Here is a 16,703-nt window from a genome sequence, read left to right on the forward strand (position 1 = left end):
AGAGGAAATGTTAGTGAGACATCACCATTAATAGAATTCAATTTCTCAACCAGTGCCGTGACATAGTCCTCCATGATCACCTCCATCTCACCTAAGGAAGAAACGCCAGCGCGGCCTTTGACCCATGAGGTCGGGAAAGGCCTACCCATTACGATTTCAAAAGGAGACATTTTAGTAGCGGAGGATGTTGTCATTCGTATTTCAGCTAAAACAGCTGGTAATAAAGTCATCCAATTGCTTCCCCTGTCTAAACACGCTTTTGTTAATCGGTCTTTAATCACCGATTGTGGGTGGTACAGAATATTGAAATGCCAATCAATAGCTAATGTTTTAGCCAATAATTGTGTTACCTTTGATGAAAAAGGTGTTCCATTGTCACTTTCGATTACATTCGGTATCCCAAATCTGGGTGTGATTCTTTGGACAAAATCTTGACCACTGTTTTTGCATTCTCCCTCGCACATGGGAAAGCTTCTGGCCACTTTGTGAATCTGTCATCAATCATTAACAAATATTTGCACATCTGAAGAGGTGTATGCATAAAATATATTTGCAAATTTTGAAATGTAGCCTCTGGAAATGGTAAGGCTGAATGACTTAGAGGTCGATGAATATTAGTCTTTGCACAAATTAGCAAGTCTGAGAGTAATTTAGTTGTCTTGTGTAAATCTGCTATACAATACAAAGCATTGATTGCTTGAGCCGTTTTTGCAGCACAGATGTGTGAGAGACCATGATAATGACGTATGAGCAAGACAAGTGTTATTTTTGGCAAGGCCACTTTCCCCTCAGAGTCTCTGATAATTCCCTGTTTATCTGGCTGACAGCCTTTTGAGGCCCAATATTTTAAGTCAGCCTCAGTTGGTTGGCTCCGCAGTATTTTTGATATCAATATCAGGTAAATTAGTCACATGTGCCATCATAGCAACCTCCTAAAATATTAACAGTTTAGTCACAAGGCGTTAAACGTAGGTTATAAACGCGCATGAAAATCGTCCCGGTGTGAACAGGCCTTTAGGGTTTACAGTTATTTTAAGTTTTTTTTTTTTTTACCCACTTGCATAAAATTAAACATTAATTTTAGGTTTGGTGCGACTGGGTAATTTCAAACCACTTTTTTTGTTCGGACTATACCACTGCCCAACACCTAATCCTAAATCCACAACGCATTTTAAGCCTCTACTCTCACTCCAACCCTTTATTCCCACACATAATGCCTTTCACTAATCATTTCTTTTTAATATCATTTATTGCTCAGGTTCTTTCAGCTGGTCTCATGTTAAGGTGAAGAAAGGTGCCAGAGGAGTCACCTAAACCTCAATCTAAACCAACCCAACATCAGAGAATAGAAGCCCTTCAGCATTCAAAATGTGGCCTTGTAAACACATGAAGGTCTTCTTCGTGGTTCTGTTGAGTGCCATCATTATTTATGGTACTGTGACCATAAATAAAGTTCCTTATGATCATTTCAAACATTTGATGAACAATAGCATGGTGGAGCAGTTGTTCCATGAAGAACCCTGTGCCTGTATGGAGCGATGTTTGGCTGCAAGTGACGACGAGTGGTTTACAGAACACTTTACACCAGATGTCCCACCACTGCTCTCTCTCAATAACAGCGTTCTTCCTGACAACATCTATGCCTGGTGGCAGGTATTCAGTTCTGTCCTTAGTGTTAAAGGATTAGATCACCCCAAAATGAAAATTTCCTGATAATTTACTCACCCCCATCTCATCCAAGGTGTTCATGTCTTTCTTTCTTCAGTCGAAAAGAAATTAAGTATTTTGAAGAAAACGTTCCAGGGTTTTTCATCATATAATAGTTTTCAGTTGCAACCAAAATGCTGAAGGTCCAAATCAATGCAGTTTTAAAGCGCTTCGATGGGCTCCAGAGGCTCTGCGTGATCCCAGATGAGGAATAGGGTCGTATCTAGCGAAACGATCTGTCATTTTCAATTGTTTTTAAAAATGAATATACTTTTTATCCTAAATTGTTCATCTTGTGCGGTAGGTCGCATTGGCTGTAGATCATCGCTAATGTTATTTTCAGTCAGAACACATTTCACACCGCAGGATTTTGAATCGTTGGTTATTCTCTCAGAACGCGTCTTTGATAATTCACACTGCGTGTACGAGAACCACTTAGCGAAATCGCAGACAAATGTCCAAAATCATACACTGCAAAAAAATCCCCGTAAAATTTACGGTAAAGAAATGGCAGCTGTGGTTGCCAGAACTTTACCGTAAAAAATACGGTAGTAACATTTTAGGTTTTACAGATTTAAGTTAAATTTACAGTAAATAACCGTATTTCATTAACTGAAATAATGTTAACCCAGACAGCAGCTGACTCCGAGCCGGATCCGTCTCCAAACTGGCAAATCCGCGTTACAATCACCTCCGTTTCACTGCTCTAATACGGATCCAGCCCGGGCCGGGTTTTCGTGGGCGGGAACAACAGTCGCAAAGCAGATTCAGGCCACATTTGGGCCAAATTACCATAAAGGTGATAAAGGCCCAGTGCTGGTCCGGATGAGTAAAAATAGATCCGTGCCGGTATTGGCCCGTTGTGCCAAAAGACACCGGCCCAAATCCAATGCGCGGATCTGGCACAGAACTTACGAATGGTTTGGACCAACTCTGGGCCAGATGATTTTTGCTATCTGGGAAATTACCAACCTATTTAAATATCTGTAATGTGAATATCTGAATCTGTTATGTATATTTGATCAAAACTGACAACCATCCATTACAGGGTGATGAAAATCACATGATGAATCAAAACTCATCACAAGCAGCTTTTGGGAGGACAATACTAATATAGAGAAGGTGCACAGTGTCATTCACACAAACACTAAACACCATCACGGTAACACACATGAAATTTAAAAAATGCAATAAACATTAATTTAACAACATTAAATGTAATATAAAACCCTAATTTACATAACTGATTAGAAAAAAAAACTAAGAAGAAACAGTTATTTCAAAGAAAATACACGCTAAATATCTGGACCTGTCGACGATTCAAAACCTGCTGTGTAAAATGTGTTCTGACTGAAAATTACATTGCGATGACCTACAGCCAATGAGAGAGCAAGATAAAGGGGCAGCGGGCAGTTCGGGGAGGAGTTATAGACCAGAATATCATTATTACACATAAGCTTTACAATTAAATCAAACAGAAATAAAGCACAAACATTTGCTTAACCAGTTGCAACAGAAGAAATTATTTATTTAGCTACTACCTCAAACTCTCTTTGCAGAACACAATCCTTTGTCCTTACCAGTGTAACATTGCGTCGCCTGTCAGCTGTCAATGATGTCCGCTTTACTCTCTCATTAATTTCCATAGAAACATCAGAAACACCAAAGATACTTTAATATATTATGTGTTTTATTAAACATTGAGCTAATCATTTATTGACAGAAAACTAATAATTTCTATATACTCAACATGGTTAGTTTTATTGTTTGAATCTCTTAATTTATCGCATGTTTGTACCATGCCTCAGAGACAATTCTTTTTTGTCAAGTGGCTAATATACCATAATCATAAAGAGCTTTATTTGTATTAACAGTAGTGCAGCATTTTCTCCACCATACAATATATTCTAAAATTAATTGCATGATATTTAGCAACACAAGTCATCCATCTTTTATTAATATGATATTCTAATATCATCTAGCTTACTGCAATGTGCAACAAGTCTCATACCAGCCACCGAGCAAATGCATAGAGGAATGACAGTGATTTTATGAGAAAAGACAACGATTTTATTCATTTCTTTAAAGAAGAATGCACATCCTTTATTGAGACTAATACAACAGAGTGGATCTCAGCATGTACATTATGGGAGACTGCAAACACGGTTATGAAAAAGAAAAAAAAAATAGCATACAAAAACAAAGAGCAGTTATCAAGAGAACAGTACCTATAGGGTGAGGTGAAGAGATAAGCCTTTTAGCCTCTCGAGGGCCAACTCCCATCAATTATAAAGCAACTTCTGAGAACAAAAAATGTACTTAATGATATTTTGAAAAACTGAACAAACCTTATTCAAATTAAGACAACAACATTTTTAATACTGAGAGAAAACGTCTGGGTTACGTATGTAACCTCTGTTCCCTGAGAACAGGGAACGAGACGCTGCGTCGGAATGACGCTATGGGGAAAGGGGTCTGAAACTACTATCGAATCACGGCAATCCTATTGACCGGCGACAGCCCATGATGTCATCAATCTGCGACCCGGAAGCATATAAGGGCGCCTTGCCAACACATACACACCTTCTCATCTGAAGGGACTGTTCGGCAGACAGGCCCCGAGGCATGGCAGGTGACTCAGCGTCTCATTCCCTGTTCTCAGGGAACAGAGGTTACATACGTAACCCAGACGTTCCCTTTCGAATGGGAACTCGCGCTGCGTCGGAATGACGCTACAGGGAACGATATACCAATGCTACCATGCTGAGGGGAGTGTCTGCCCACTGGCAGTGACAACTGTCAGCACAAGTAAATTCAACTGAAAAACCTGAGCCACTCCCCCTCAGGTCACACTAGGCTGTCAGTGACAGCATCCCCTACGGTCATAGCCCAAGCTATACGCCTAAAACAGGACCTTAATGTAACTGCACGATGTCCTATCCAGACTGCTCAAAGGCCCGGGACCACTACTTCAACAGAAGGGGTCCCTTTAACAGAATGTGGCTAGGGGACCCGAGGGAACCCCAGCCAAGTCACTACCCGGGGAACATATTCACCCAAGTGCCACCAGGGAGGCCTGACCTGGTGCCCTAAGTGTTTTGGACACTTCGGTTTGGCCAACCCTGTCTGTTCAGAAACAGAGCCTCCGGACGGTGCCTCAGAAAGGCATCCAGACTAAGGGACTGAAAAACTGGCAGTCCTTCTTTGCTCGGATCTCAGAGACGGGTTATCCCAGAGAGCAACACTCAGCGTAGCGCTTTACAACCCTTGCTAGCGAGGGGAGTCTACCTGCTCAAATCAAGGATCTACCAGGTACTTGTGTTTCAAAGCAACAGGGAAGCCAGACAGGTCTACGGATCGGTCTAACAGGGAGGCCTCACGTACTCTGTGTACTCATAGACGACCCTCAGTGAGGGGAGCACCTGAACCTGCCTGGCGGGTAACCCCCAGCTGTAGGCTAAGCTACCATAGGTTCTCTTACTCACAGAGAACTGGTAACAGAGAAGGGCCTAAACTTGGCAACTTCGCCCTCAAGGAGGCCCCATGGGGCCTACTACCTGATAGCAAGTTTCTCAGGGAAGCCTAAAGACGCCTACCACCTGATAGCAATTTATGCCGGCTTCTAGAGCGTTCAAGCTCACCTTCAGGGAGGCCTGGTGAGGCCTACTACCTGCCAGCGATGCATGCTAATCCCAAGCAGCTGAGATCACCTCTAGGGAGGCCCAGTGCGGGCCTACTGTCTGATAGCATTTCATGCTAACTGTCCAAGTGACCACAACCTGGGAGCTCACCCTCAGGGAGGCCTAGTAAGGCCTTCCACCTGATAACCTGCTAGGCCGCATACCCGGACGCCGTACGTCGGTGCTCGCCTCCAGGGAGGCCTGGCTAAGGCCTTCCAACTGACAGCAGGCCTTCAGGGAGGCCTGATGAGGCCTTCCACCTGATAGCCGACCTTCAGGGGGGCTTGATGGGGCCTAACCCTGATAGCCAACCAGGCTACTTTTCCCGATGCTATACATCGGTACCTGCCTTCAGGGAGGCCTGGTGAGGCCTTCCACCTGACAGCCGACCTTCAGGGAGGCTAGATGAGGCCTTATAACCTGAAAACCAACCAGGCTAGTTATCCCGATGCCCTACATCGGTACTTGCCTCCAGGGAGGCCTGGTGAGGCCTACCCCAATAGCAAGTCATGCTAGCTGCCCGAGCACCCTCCTCGGGAGCTCACCTTCAAAAAGAAGCCTAGCAAGGCCTTCTATCTGATAGCAAGCCTTCTAGGGAGGCCTTGTGAGGCCTACTACCTGCTAGCATCAAACATGTAAATTGTCAGAGTAACCATTTTTAAAAAGACCCTGGGAGCACGTCTTCACGGAGGCCTGATAAGGCCTACTACTTGATAGCAAGCCATGCTAGCCACCCGAGTATCCAACTCTGGAACTCGCCTCCAGGGAGGCCTGGTGAGACCTACCACCTGGTAGCAGGTTTACAACTGACTGCTATGAAAACCTTGACAGTTAGACCACTGGCTGACTAATAACTACCGATTGCACTGATGGGGACCCGCCCTCAGGGAGGCTCCGTAGAGCCTACTAGCTGGTAACAAGTCTTCACAAAGCCAATGTCTCTGGGAAACATATCACACCAATTCAAACAAACTGGGGCCGCCCACATGAGGCTACCTTGTCGCAGCTGCTACGCACCCAGACATAGAAAAAATGGGCTGGCTCTGACCGCGCGACTCTTACGTGAGAGGAGGCTGATAACACAGGGATGGTATATGGGCTCAAATTCACGTAGTGAACAGCCAGAGATGATCGTGCCTCAGTAACGCACCTCCATCAACCCTACAACCTAGGCCAACTAAGCAAACATACCCAACTGAAGCTCCAGCGTCAGTCTCTAGTAAACACACTCTAGAAGAGACAAACTACTCTAACCTGCGGTGGCTTAGGGGAACCGAAGACACATAGTAAAAAACCCCAAGCGGTAGCAAACACTCCATTCTCCCAGAAGGACATCCTACCGCTTAGTACTCCACTAACATTTCAGTAGAAATGAGCGGTGGCCTCAACACAACTCTCACCATGAGAGGAAGCCTAAGTTTATATACATATGAACAACATGAGCGGTGGCCTGCCCCGCCTTTCCTTAAAAGGGAAAGCCAACACACAGTCACCTACACAGCCCAGAGCCTGGCGCTGTATTAAGCCACCTACAGGGGAAACTTCAGTTAACTCCTCCTTCCTAACGGTTGCGTAAACCTACACTCTATACAGGGAACAAAGGTCTGTAAGAAATACATATTTAAGTGTTATCACACAAAATAGACCACTCTCACCTGCGGCGTGTAGAGCGAAGACTCACCACACAGTTCTCATATGACCGCGGTGTTCTACCGCCCTTGCATGCCTGAAAGGGGCGCTCTCACTGATCAAACCAAGGCGGGCCGCCGAATATCCTTCCACCCAGCCCCAGGCCTGATGTAAGAAGCGCCTGGAGAAACGCTCTATGAAGAAAACTATGAGGGATCCTTCTTCCTCCGGGAGTCCCGCCTCTTTTGCGACCTACTCCTATGAGGGGGCGCACGAAAGGCAATACTGGCACTCTGGCCCTGTCTCCAGCCCTCGGGCCATGACGGGCCAGGCCCTCCTGCCTGCCTGGGTGCGGATCCGGATCTCAGCGGTGCGCAGGTTAAACGCTGCCGAACGCACCTTCGCCTCTCCAAACTTTTATTGAAAAGTTTGCAAGGCAAAACCGGTGAATCGTGGAGAAAGCTCCTTCCTTTCTCCACGATATCCGCCGAGTTCGACCACAGATGTCTCTCCGCGGCCACCATCACTGCCAGCGTTCAACCGATCGCGGTAGCTGCTTTGCTTGGTGGCACAGAGAGCTAGACCTGTGGTGCGGCGCAATTCGACCACCGCATCAGGGGTTAAAAACCTACCCCTGATCTAGATCCCCCAGCAGATCTGCCTGGTACGCCTGAAACACCGCCATGGTGTGAAAAGCAGCACCAGCCTGACCTGCTGCCATGTATACCCTGCCATTAAAGCACAACGTGATTTTGAAAGGTAGATGGCAGAGTTGGAGCTCTCAGTGTTGATGCCCAACCAAAATGCGAAAAAAGTTTGCAAACGTTCCTCGTCAATTGGTAGCATCAACACATATCCATATTCCCCTATCCCCTCGACATCAGCAAAGTTAAAACGCTGATGTCGATGATTATTGGGCCGAATATGGATTCTTCCATGCCCTCTCGATCTCTGTAAGAAGATCAGGAAGGAATGGAAGGCTCATCTGAGCCGATGGTTTATGGCCAAGGAGAAATCGATCGTGCAATCTATCACGAGCGATCTCTCCTCTAACACGCCAACATGGCAGACACAGCCTGCCTGCAGCACGTTCCATAACATTCATCAGCTCAGCATACACGGTCAGGGTGGCTGAAAGGATTGAGGATTTATACCACTCTCGCCAGCCATCCCTAAGAGCACTTGCTGATAAGTCTCGTTAGCCGCCAGATCGTCCGAGAGGAATATAACCTCTTGCGACGATCGGCGAGCTCCATCTGAGAAAACCCATGATGCGTGCCAGCGCTCCGCCTCGGCATGAGCGGGACAGCATCACCAGTCCCAGATGCCAAACTCTCTTCCCTCAAGAAGAAAGCCAGACTAGAGCGGAGCGATCTCAGATTGAAAACCGCTCACACTTACACACAAACAACTTTATATGAACTGACTGTGCATGCTCTTGATCCCAGGCAGTAAATACACATTCATGTGTATTAAAAAATGAGTTTGTATTACCTTAACTCGTATAGCACTTCAGACAGAACAGTCCCTGAAGACGAAAAGATGTGTATGTGTTGGCAAGGCGCCCTTATATACTTCCGGGTCGCACATTGATGACATCATGGGCTGTCGCCGGTCAATAGGATTGCCGTGATTCGATAGTAGTTTCAGACACCTGTCACGCCGAGGCGTTTCCCCGTAGCGTCATTCCGACGCAGCGCGAGTTCCCTTAAATTAACGAGCAAGTATCTAGCAAACCAACTAAAACAACAAACAGAAAAATATTTGGTTACACTTTATTTTGATGGTCCCTTTTGAACATTCTGTTGACTATAAGGAGCGTTGCACCTAGATGTCTACTAACTCTCAATAGAATATTAGTAATGTATTAGTAGACTGGTAGGGTTAGGGTTAGAATAAGTTGACATGTAGTTGCAAAGTTACTTATAGTCAGTGTAATGTCTGTTGGAGGACCATCACAATAAATAGTTAGCAGATATTAAGCAGACGGTCTACTAATACTCTAGTGAGAGTTAGTTGACATGTAGTAGCATAGTTACTTATAGTCAACAGAATGTTCAAAAGGGACCATCGAAATAAAGTGTTACCAAATATTTTATATCATCAGTCAATGCTCCGACAGGATGCATATTCAGGAACCAGAATTAATACATGAAATATTTAGATCTTATTATTTAATCCTTTATAACCCAGACCAACATATTCAAACAGAGAAATAGAGTCTCTATACCAAAAGTAAATAAGACTCCGTCAGAAATACTGGAAAACCCTCTGACATTAGATGAAATTAACAAAGCACTCCAACACATGCCAAACAACAAATATCCTGGTCCATTATGGTTACACTGCTGATTTTTTATAGAGAATTTTGGCCTTTTCTGTCCCCTCTCTTCTTTAGGCTAATTACAGAAATCTACGAAACTGGAAACATACCATATCATACGAACACTGCTTATATCATTCTCATTCCAAAACCTAATAAAGATACAATGTGCTGACTATCGGCCAATTTCACTCATAAAAATGATAAGCAAAGCACTGTCTGCCAGACTAGAAACCATAATCACACCTTTAGTACACAATGACCAGACTGGATTTAATAAAGGGAGGCATCCTTCAGAAAATACCTTGGATTTCATATTTCATCTGATATAAACAACCTGTAAGCCCACCGGCAACTATAGTTGCCGCAGTGAATAGTTGTCATTTTCCTTTTGTAAGTATTTTTCTAGATAGTATCCATGTTTTATATCTCAATGACACGCAAGAAAACGATTTCAAGAGGGAAAAAAAGGTATCAACTTCCTTCCTGTCACATGAGGCTGCCAACTTCCTACCCCTACTTCCAGGAAGCATAACAAAGGCAAACCCTCTCAAAGAAAGGTTATTTTCCTGTTACTAATAAGTATTTTTTGTTGACATATACAGTATATATATCTACATAAACGTGAAGGTCTCTAGAATCATCCAAACAAAACAATTCTTACAACAGATCTATAGTTTTTTGTATACTTAGTCAAAAGTCCAAGCGGCAACTATAGTTGCCGAGCGGCAAATGACTTGTAAGTACACATAATGGGGAAATGGGGTATACTGTGTTAACAGGTTAATAAATCAAGATTTTTGGTCTTGTTTAGTGCTTTTTGCTTTCATAATATCCCACCTAAAACATAACTTAACCCTTTAACTGACATCTCTACTGTACAGTAGACCTTAATTCGATAGTGAAAATATCATATTTTATGATATTATGTCTTGTAAGGGCTAAAATATTGAGGACCCTTCATCCAGTTTGGAATGGATGCGTTTCATTCTAATCGGTCAAGGACCCTAATTCTTTTTATGACTAGTAGCTTATGATTCCATTATAATGTGGAAATTCTGTGGAAAGTAATGAGTTTACATTTACATTATTATATGAAATCACCTTCTACAGTCAGCCATTGAATACAATGGGACTATTTATTTATTTATTTTGGTTATATAGATGTCATTTTTTCGTCATTATATTAATTTATTTTCATTTAACTTTTTGATACACAATGCCCTGCTAGTTACTTTGTTCTGCGCTATGTTCCAACATATTAAGACACATGTATTTGTTGTTTGTTGTATTTTCATATTCAACAGATTATAAGATAGATGCAGCTTTTTTGATTTTGCATCGAGTGTTCTTCAACTTTTAACTCAACTGAATCAATTTTATACATAATACATTTGTTTGCGATTGTTTGTCTAAAGATTGATTTGTTGAAAGCAGTTATTTTGAGTTAGATGCCAAATTTTCTCATCCTAGTCAAATTTGACATTGAAGGGGTGCATACAACATATTTGCCCACCAGCAACTATAGTTGCCGCACATTCAAATACGATTTTCAAGGGAAAAAAACTAAAACTTGGGGAAAATAAATGCAGAACACATTCACATAGGACACTATTAACATGACTATATATGCATGAAACCATTCAGAAAAATTTGGGCACAAATGGGTTTATCTTAATCACGTACCTCTCTTGTGTAGGGGATTTTGCAGTTAAAGACCCAAGGACCAGATATGATGAATGAAGACCTGAAGTCAGATGTTAAATTAATAGAAGAAAATTTTAGTGAAGAATAGTTTGCCGTTTCATCAGCAGAATTCAGCTTCAACACTCACAAGGAGCTCTGCATACATTCAATTTTCCACCACAATGATACCATCTACGTCATTACTTCAGATCGAATGATTCTGATTGGCTAAGAAATAGATAAACACAGAAATGTTCCACACATGGACTGATATGCAGGAGCATATCTCCATTGATGTGGACATAAGGCTGACACCCAGACCCTGGTTTTAGGCACGTCCTAATCTTCCAGAACTAGACGCCAGCTTGTCTGGGACAACAAGTCATTCCCTGGGTGCCAGTTGTTTACCCCACCAATACTGATCTGTAACACAGAATATTATCACACACAGATTCTTCAAGGTTGGAGTTAGTCATCTCTCTCTCTAAAGAGGAAACTTTCCCAAAACATACTGACAGCATGTTCTTTCTCTCAGTTAGAGGCTCAGACAATATTCATCATTATTCTCTAGTGTTTGAATATAGAAAAGTAAAGTAAATGCATTAACTAAGAAGTGGTCATGTAGGCGATTGGCTGTCTTGGTCAGCTAAAGAGTACATATATGCTTTAACATGGAGAGATCACATTACAGATGATTCTATAACCAAGTACATCTCATAAGCTTGAAGAAGTTATTCAAATCATTTAATATTTTAGAAGAATAAAAAATGTATTAATAACTTGATTATAAATCACTCATTAGGATATATATTAAAGCGGCAGTGGATTCCAAAATCCAACCCCTTCACTTGAAACAAATACAAAGCAACCTTGATAGATGGAACAAACTGCAGTGCTTATCTCCTTAAACGGTCGCATATCAACCATCAAAATGAAAAATTTTCCAAAAGTAAATTTTTTTCAAGTTTTCTGACTCCTCCACCAGGTTGGTTTTCCTCTTTTGACAGTGCAATTATTCATTTTTATTGGAAAAATAACAAGACTCATATAAAACTATCCACCTTGTTGAAACTTGGGCCCCCAAATTTCTATTTTTATTTTCTCTCTCAGCAGTTAACATATATTTATCACTGGACCTGAAACGTTAATTCTTTATGGCTAGACATGGAAAAATAATGATGAAACAATTAAATATTAAGAATCTACCATTTATAGACGAATCTTTGAAAATGCATCCCAGTTACAAAAATAATATCACTATTTCTACCACTTTTAGTCAGGTGCAGACAAACAGCTGTGGTGAAGATTAGTGTCCAAACTGTCCATGGAAACTGATGAGTGGCGGGAAACTCAAACAAAAGGAACTCAAACTAAAAGTCCATGAAAACTAAACGAAGAACAAACACAACTGAATAAGTGTAACAACCACAATGAATTAAAATTAGGGCTGTCAAAATTAACGTGTTAATAACGCATTAACGCAAATTAATTTTAACGGCACTCATTTTATTAACGCGCGATTAATATGGAGACAGATTAGACTCATTAATAATTCACGCAAAAAACAAGATGCACACATATGTAACCAATTTCACATGCATAAAACCAAATTCACGAGTTCACACTTACATATAATTTATGGAGAGTAATTTAAATGCGTATTTGGCGTGCTGTCCGGGGGGAGGGCTTCGAACTCGGAATTTGGCCCGAACCCAGAGTACACCCCGTGTATGTAAGTGGTTGATAAAATAAAAGTGTGGAGAAGGGGTGGTGGAGGGATGCTGGAAAACTGTCAATGAATGGAGGTAAGAGTGCTGCGTGTATATATATCGTCGCTGTCCGATGAAAACCACGTATGTCCAGTTTGCCGATTTTGAGATTTTTCGATGGATTGAATGTCCAGGTTCATTTCCGTATACAGTATGCTTCACATATCTAAATGGCCAATGAAAAGTTGTGAAATCATGTCATAGGATTTTCACGTATATCCATTTGGTGTCAAAGCTGTCAATCACGCCACGTATCTCCCTGCCCTGTGGAAGCATCTCGCCGGTCTCACCGGTCTCGTGAAGTTTCATCGAAGCTCAGCACTGGATAGCCGAAAGTACGACATTGAAGCTCTCCACAGTTTAGTTCTGATCTAGTTCTTCACAGATTATTTTGCTTGCTAGTATGTAAATAAACTCGGTCTCATTGATAAGATTCAAACTTTTTTTTCTTAGTCAAACTGATCAAATTATAGCCTGTAATGCTACTGTCATCATTGTCACTAGAACATGCCTCACTCATACTGCTATCACCGCTTGCCAGAGGCTGAGAATGTCCAGCACGTATTCCTCTGTCAATATGAAACGCGACTTGGCCATTCTAATTAATGATCGGAAGAACGCGTATCGACCACCGTTACTGTAAAATATGCACGTATGTCCATTTAAACTCAATTTTGGTCAAATGTGGATTATATCATTACACTGGCAAGAATATAGTTACATGTAAAGATGCAGTACCAAGTATGACAACGCTACATTCAACTGCTTTTGAAACACAGTGTTTTTTTCACTTCCTGAAAAGTAACCGTTTTGGACATACGTGAGTTTCATCGGGCAGCGATGATATACACCTCTTATTGTTAATTAGCTGAGTGCTCTCCACCTGTGTCAATTATCTGAACGTGCTCCTCCCGAACTTTGTTTATAAAACATAATTTCACATGCACAAAAAACAATTCACGTGTGCAAAATAAAATGATGTATTCATAAAATACATTTCACAAATGCAAAACACAATTCGTAGATTCACAACTGTGCACAAAAACTTTCGAATGTTTAAAATGTACACGTTCATCCTGAATGTGCAAATCGTCATTCACTTGTGAATGGCCTTGGATTTGTGTGTGTGTGTTTTTGAGACTTTCCTAGCAGCGCTCAGTCGTACCCTTTAGCCAATCAGATTTAAGATTATCAATTGGCCAATCATTATCGCGTGAGGGTGTGAGGGCGGGCCCACCTGGGTGTTACGTCATCAGCTTTCAACCACAGTTAAAGATCATGGCTAAGCAGAGGTATGTGCAATTTGATCGGTTAATTTCTGTGTTTACTGAAACTAAGAAGTTAGAGATCAGTTGAATCAATAGTTTATTAACTGGTGTGTGAATATATATATATTTTTAAGTAGCCTATTGATGGATTCTTATGTTTATCCATCAATAGGCTACTTAAAAATATATATTTTTTTATGATTTTAGATTCATAAACTCCATAGAAAGCATAACAATGGGTTGAATGATGAGAGATGGTGTACAGTATATAAATAGACGATTATGAAGAGTATAACGTTTTTGGATATTTTTCACGTGGTCTTGTACTATTATTTAACTAGGAAAGAGCAGTCGCAGCAGTGTGTTTGTACCTGCATGTCATGTCCACCACACATTCAACTGATGATTATCATTTATGTTATGAAGTGCATACATTGGAGACCATTTACTTTTCATCTATACTTTGTTTTAGGCTGCATATATATGCAGTTTTATTGTTTCAGATTCCCAAGACAGATGATGTATGAAGTTGCAGAGACAACCAGTACCTTGACCTTACCATTCCTACTGTAATTCTTTCAAAACAGTCATGTTGCAAGCCATCCATTTTGACTGTTGTTTCAACAAGAGGTTCAAAGGCATGCATTGTTACTGTATTAATGTACACACTCAAGGAATAAAGCCCTGCTATGCATTATTAAACGTTCTTGTTTTATGTCAGAATTAAAGGATTCAAAGACATTTACTACAGTTGATGTATACGTTTTATTAATTTGAAAGTTTCTGAATCCTTTGGGAATAAAACCTATATGAAATTACTTGGCAATGATTAAAGAGATAGTTAACCCAAAAATGAAATTTTTTTCCATTTAGTCACCCTCAAGTTGTTGAATTTCTTTGTTCTGCTGAACACAAAAGAAGATATTTGGAAGAATGTTTGTAACCAAGCAGATCTCGGCAGCTATTGACTAACATTGTGGGGGGAATCCTATCAATGGTTGCTCTATGTGCTTTGTTACAAACATTCTTCCAAATATCCTCCTTTGTGTTCAGCAGAACAAAGAAATTCATACAGGTTTGGAACAACTTGAGGGTGACTAAATGATGAACTGACAATCTCAAGTATGAAGAAGAACACCATATAGTACAGAGAAATATATATATATATATATATATATATATATATATATATATATATATATATATATATATATATATATATATATTTCCCTTTCAAAAGGGAACTCGCGCTGCATCAGCTTGACGCTACGGGGAACGCCTCCAGCGTGACAGGTGTCTGAACTACTATCGAATCACGGCAATCCTATTGACCGGCGACAGCCTATGATGTCATCAAGGTGCGACCAGGAAGTATAAAAGGGCGCCTTGCCAACATGACACCGCTTCTTCGTCTTCAGGGACTGTTTTGTTTGAATTGCTTCGAGTTAAGGTAATCCAAATTCATTATTGTATACACACAAGCTGTGTGTTTCTGCCTGGGATCAAAAGCATGCACAGTCAGCTCTTATCGAGTTGTCTGTTTGTTTGTTTAATGTGAGCGTTTGTCAATCTGTGATCGCTCTGCTCTCGTCTGATTCTCTTCCTGAGGGAAGAGGGTTTGGCATCCGAGACTGATGATGCGGTCCCCGTTCATGCCGAGGCTGAGCGCGGACGCACGTCATGGTTTCCCGGATAGAGCTCGCTGAATCGTCACGGGAAGGCATTCTTCCTTTTGACGATCTGGCGGCTGACGAGACTTGTTTGCAAGTGCTCTAGGGATGGCTGTGAGAAGGAGGATTAATCTTCTCAGCCATCCCGACTGTGTATGCTGAGCCGATGAATGTTATGAAACGCGCTGCAGGCGGGCTGCGGCCGCTGTGTTGCCGCGTTAGAGGAGAGATCGCTCATGTTGGAATAAACGATCGATCTCTCCCCAGCCATAATCATTGGCTCAGTTGGGCTTTCATTCCTTCCTGATCTTCCTAATTAGATCGAGAGGGCATGGAATAACCTATGTTCGGTTCATATTCACTGATATCAGCGGTATGACATAAGCAGTATGCCGCTGATGTCGGGAGGATGGTAGAATATGGGTATGTGTCGTTGCCTCCGATTAATGCGATGTTTATCTCTGGGAAGCTGAGCGCTCCAACCCTGCCACCTAAACGATGTGTCATTTTAATGGCAGGGCATACACAGCAGCGGGTCAGCCCGGTGCTAATTCTTACACCATGGCGGTGTTTCATATGCACCAGGCTGGTTTGCTGAGGGATCTCGATCAGGGAAGGTTTTTCCTGATGCGGTGGTTGCGCAACAGGCGGAGTCTGGGCCTGAGGGCCAGCATCGCCGAGGAATGGCGAACATTTGGCAGCGTCTGAGGACCTGCATGCCACTGAGATCCGGGTCCCAGGCAGGCGGGAGGCGTCACGGTCCGAGGACCGGAGACAGGGCCCAATGGCCAGCATTGCCTCTCGTGCGCCCCCACAGTCGGGGGTGGGGCACAGAGAGGCGGACTCCCGGGAGAAGTAGGAGCTAAGAAAGGTGTATCTCAAAACGCAGTCAGCGTTCATGATGGATCTCCTCCCTGAGGGTGAGATGAGAAATTACATTGGCCCTCACTCCTCTTCTTCATCATCTCCCC

The 16,703-nt window shown here is 42.2% G+C and overlaps 1 protein-coding gene across 1 annotated transcript in view; it reads left to right on the forward strand.

Annotated features, from left to right (window-relative positions):
- Positions 1-1,491: 1,491 nt before the first annotated feature.
- The window catches only part of LOC307133493 (CMP-N-acetylneuraminate-beta-galactosamide-alpha-2,3-sialyltransferase 2-like), a gene marked incomplete at both ends in the record, with an annotated part of 28,339 nt that continues 13,127 nt past the window's right edge, over positions 1,492-16,703 (forward strand). The window contains one exon of the mRNA XM_079828575.1: positions 1,492-1,653. Coding sequence (XP_079684701.1) covers positions 1,492-1,653 — 162 coding nt within the window. The remainder of the gene's footprint in view (positions 1,654-16,703) is intronic.

The sequence above is a fragment of the Gobio gobio genome, assembly GCF_949357685.1.
Source record: "Gobio gobio genome assembly, chromosome: 11".
Taxonomy (NCBI): Eukaryota; Metazoa; Chordata; class Actinopteri; order Cypriniformes; family Gobionidae; genus Gobio; species Gobio gobio.